Source organism: Prosopis cineraria, unplaced genomic scaffold (assembly GCF_029017545.1).
Source record: "Prosopis cineraria cultivar Desert tree isolate PC_DT_omini unplaced genomic scaffold, ASM2901754v1 PC14, whole genome shotgun sequence".
Classification (NCBI taxonomy): domain Eukaryota; kingdom Viridiplantae; phylum Streptophyta; class Magnoliopsida; order Fabales; family Fabaceae; genus Prosopis; species Prosopis cineraria.
In genome coordinates this window covers 8,694,177-8,698,853 of record NW_026555345.1, presented here as the reverse complement: position 1 = coordinate 8,698,853, position 4,677 = coordinate 8,694,177, and the positions used below count along the sequence as shown (strand labels likewise).

Below are 4,677 nucleotides of genomic sequence, written 5' to 3'. Positions count from 1 at the left end.
TTTTAAATGTGAAACAAATCGTTGTCAATTTCATTTCATTTAAGATAACTGTAGATTAGATTAGATGCGTTGAATAATTTGAGATAAATATCAAATCATAGTAAATTTTATATATAACCTTTTTTTTAACTGTTTCTAGCTTCTGGACTACTTGGCGTAAATGTGATGGTAACGTAATTAAATTAGACAAGCTTATGAGATTGGGTTAACGTACAACTTGATCACTAAATTACAAGTTTAAAGGTGATTTAAATTTTAAACTTTTAAAAAACACATTCCAAATTCTAAACAATTAAAATTGAAGTAATTTTGCCATCACCATTAAATTTGAACAACCATCCATTAGTTTTTTAAAAATTAGGGTCTAATGTGCTATTTTCATTAAATTTCACCACCCCCTCTCTCCTACTTTCATTTGACGAAAATCACAAATTAGATCTTAATTTTTAAAAAATTGACGAACGTTTATTTAAATTTAATAGGGAGATCGAATTATTTTAATTTTAATTGTTTAGTGAAATGTACCTTTTAAAAAGTTTAGAGTTCAAATTATCATTAGACTTATAATTTAAAATTTAAATTATATATTAACCCTATGGGTTTTGTCGGAATACACTAACTTCTTGAATTATGATTTTAAATATTTGATCAAAAAAATTATAATTTTAAACAATGTAAAAAATCCTGATTTAATTTATACTACAACATTGCAATCTCTAGGCCTCTATTTAAGCAATGTAAAAAGTAGTAGTACAAAAGTTAACTCTTTTCCTCCCCCTCAAAGTAATACACAGGCGATAGTTATGAAATTAATGCTTTAAAAAATTTAAGTATTATTTAAAAGGTTGTCATATTTTAAATGATGCTTTTCATAGTTTTAAACAATATAAAAAAGCTAATTATATTGTAGTGGAAGAACATTAATGAATGTATTTTTTTTATTTGACACAAATTAAATATTTATATATTAAAGGTAATCATATTCGAGACACAGTTGATTATTAAATATGGACAGATTTTTCAACATGAATAAATGTTCATTAATTTAAATGAAATTGTGCATTATAAAAAAATTCAAATAAAAAAGTAATTTCGATTATGTGTTATGTAAATAATGTGAGTACATTGTAATTATATATCTATCATTTTTTAATATGTCTATATTTGAAGTTCAATAAAAGAAAATCTTTTTTCTTGATACGTCAAAGATCATCAATGATATATAAATATATGAAGGGCTCATAAGTCATATCTGATCTAGAAGAAAAAGTAATAATTTGAGAAATTTTGAAAGAAAAACGTGTGAAGCACATGGTAACGATATCTATTAGTTTAACTATTAGTGGTTGGTTCTAATACAACTCTAACTGACCTACAATATATATATATACATGTAGAGCATAAACTATGTATTACCGTTTAAAAGTAAAATGTCAATTTCAACCGTGGTTGAATTAAGTAGAGAAATTTGATTTTTAAGTAAAGTTGATTTTTTTAAAAAAAATTGCACTGAAAGAGCTATATCTTTTAGCTTTAAGGAGAATGATATTCAAAAATCTAACGAGAAACTTATTTGTAAATAAAAATTAATAACAAATTCTATTTGAAAAATACAAGTTTATATAATTATTTTAACAACAATCTACTGTATTAATCACTATTTGAAAACATGTTTCTTACCTAGTTTTTGAATGTGATTCACTCTATCTTGCCAGGTTCAACAATATTTGAATATAATATCATAAATTATATTTATATTTATACCCAGATGGTTTCTACCAAAAAAAAAAAGATCCAGATGTCAGCCTAAAAAAATTTAATAGTTTAAAGATTTGAAGAATTTTTGGATTGAACAACACGGCACTACAATATAATTTGGAAACTTACGATCATTCCCTTCTAGATTATGAGCAAGAAATATTGAATATTTACCCAGAATTATTGTTTTATACGTCTGAATAAGATTTTAGCCTTTAGACTATATATATATATATATATATATATATATATCCAGATGGTTTCTGCCAAAAAAAAGAGATCCAGATGTCAGCCTAAAAAAAATTAATAGTTTAAAGATTTGAAGAATTTTTGGATTGAACAACACGGCACTGCAATATAATTTGGAAACTTACGATCATTCCCTTCTAGATTATGAGCAAGAAATATTGAATATTTAGCTAGAATTATTGTTTTATACGTCTGAATAAAATTTTAGCCATTAGACTATATATATTCTCTTTGACTATGTACTGACATCATTCGCCATATTAGTTAATTATTATATTTAGCTTCGGCTTGCCATCACATGATGAGTCAATGTTCTTCATTATTTCGTTAATTAGTATTTTTTAAGTTATTTATTTAAGGGTAGAATATTTATGCCTTCAAAAACTTTTTACATAGGGTTAGCAGATTTCATGAACTTGATTTTGGATCATTTTTACTTTTAAACTCTTAAATTCAAAACTCTATTATCCTAACATTCATGCGTTATTTGTTGACTATCATCTGTTAAGATGGACACATGATTTTTTTGGGCCACATGACATCTAAGTAAAATACCCAATCAAAATTAAGTGAATAGGGTAGCTTTTATTTTGAAGCTTCGATTAGAGACATTTAGTGTTTTGAAATCTTTTTTTTTTTTGTTTGTCATTGTTCTCTTAAACTTTAAAAAACCTAACAAAAAATGTTTTGAAACACATTCACTTAGATGCCAAGTGATAAAACAAAAAATTAATAAAACATATCCATCTAAGTAAATAATGGTCAACAAGCGGGGTGGCAAGACAACAAGGAATCTAATTTTAATAATTTAAGAACAAAAATGATCTAAAATCAAGTTTAAGACACTTATAGATCATTCAAAGTGAAAAATTTAAGAACAAAAATAACCCATAACTCTTTATTCAATTACAGTCACCTCAGGAATTTTGCAGTTTTAGGGAAAAATCTGGTGTTAACTACATTTTATCAAATAAAAAAAAAACAAAACCACTCTATTTGATAAATATATCATAAATATATAGATACAGGTATTAATATCAATACTCACTTAAATTTTCATATCCAACCAAAATATTTTGTGAATTATAATTGATAATAGTTTGTGGAAAATATTATGGAAAAAGTTTTGAAAAATGGATTTGATTAATTATTTGAGATGATATAATTTTTTATCCTTCAATTTTACCTGTACTATCAATTTAGCCCCTAAAATATAATATTTAATTATCAATTAATAACTATATACACAATTAGACCTTATAATAGTTTGAACGGAAAATAACACGATAAGGGCTAATTGTGTGCCATCATAAAAATTTAATAAAATAATTGATGACGATTAAATTTTATAAATCAAATCGATAATTGAAAAAAATTTGAGGAATTATAAAAATTTTGTTGTCCTAAGAATTTTTTTCTTTCAATTTTGAGGAAAGCAACTATTTCTATGATAACCAAACCCAATTGAACAAATCCACGGTGATCTAACATCAACTAATCAACTTTATAATATTATATTATTATATACTTAAAAATGAACAAATTTACATTGTCACCAAAATATCACCAAAAATTAAAAACAAACTAGAAAAGTCACCTAATCTGACGGCCGGTGATCCAACATCAACAAATTAACTGGATAATCAATCGCTATAAGCTGAGATTTCAAACGAAGTTGAGAAAATCCAAATCATTCTCCGAAGGTGTCAAGTTCAGATCCAAAAGCAAAACTCTTTTTCTATTTCCCTCATAACTATGAACCTGATGATCAGAATCAAGACAACTACCATCATCACTACTGCTACTCAACGTCGTCGTTTTGTTCTGAGTATTATTATCATCATTCTTCAAAGTTGTTGCAGCAGCTCTGTGCCTTCTCATGTGACCCCCTAAAGCTTGCCCTATTGCAAACTCCACTCCACAGATGGAGCACTCATGAGTTTTAGGCTTAATTACACCATGAAGCTCGTTCATCTCATCGCCGGCCGCCGGCCGCGGCTTCTTGTGGCTCGCCCGGTGGCCGCCCAGCGCCTGAAACGACGGGAACTGCCGGTTACATGTCTTGCACTCGAACACGCGGTGGCTATTGTTGCCGTGTGAGGCGGCGGCGATGATCGGCTGGTCAAATTGGCATCCACGAGAAAGCAACATCAAACAGTTGGCCATGGCGATGCTATGATCAAGGACCTGATTATCTCTCTCCCTCTTCATGTTGAGAAACAAATTCCAGAAACCGAAATATATATTATATATATATATATATATATATTGATGAAGTAGTGTCGATTTGAAGGTATGTGGATGGGGCTATAAGTTAAGCAAGTTTGTGTGTGTGGGAGGGAAATAATGAAGTCTGAGACTTAAGAAAGGTTTGGTATATTTATAAGAGGCGGTTAGGGTTGGAATTTTCCCTGGTGGACACATATTCTACGCGTCATAGTTAAGTTCAATCAATACATATCAACAAATTGAAAATTAATTAATTATTACTTGTGTGCTAGAAGCTTTTATATATATGCGCGGCTTTAAATGCATGACTATAAATTCAACATATATATATATATATATATATTATTTTATTTTATTAATTTCTTTTAGGATCGTTTTCTAGAAAATTATAAATTATAGTTTCTTAATAAATCATTCAAATTCATGAAAGCCAATAAAAAA

General features: G+C 27.8%; 1 protein-coding gene across 1 annotated transcript; it reads right to left on the bottom strand.

The window, feature by feature from the left end:
• Window positions 1–3,502: 3,502 nt before the first annotated feature.
• On the bottom strand, window positions 3,503–4,360 carry LOC129293613 (zinc finger protein ZAT12-like). Its single transcript, XM_054931668.1, has one exon. It carries the CDS (start codon window positions 4,216–4,218, stop codon window positions 3,673–3,675), a length of 546 nt encoding a protein of 181 aa, XP_054787643.1. The 5' UTR covers window positions 4,219–4,360; the 3' UTR covers window positions 3,503–3,672.
• Window positions 4,361–4,677: the final 317 nt, after the last annotated feature.

Excerpts from the sequence above, each read along its gene's own strand:
- LOC129293613 (XM_054931668.1), bottom strand. The coding sequence starts at position 4,218 with ATGAAGAGGGAGAGAGATAATCAGGTCCTTGATCATAGCATCGCCATG.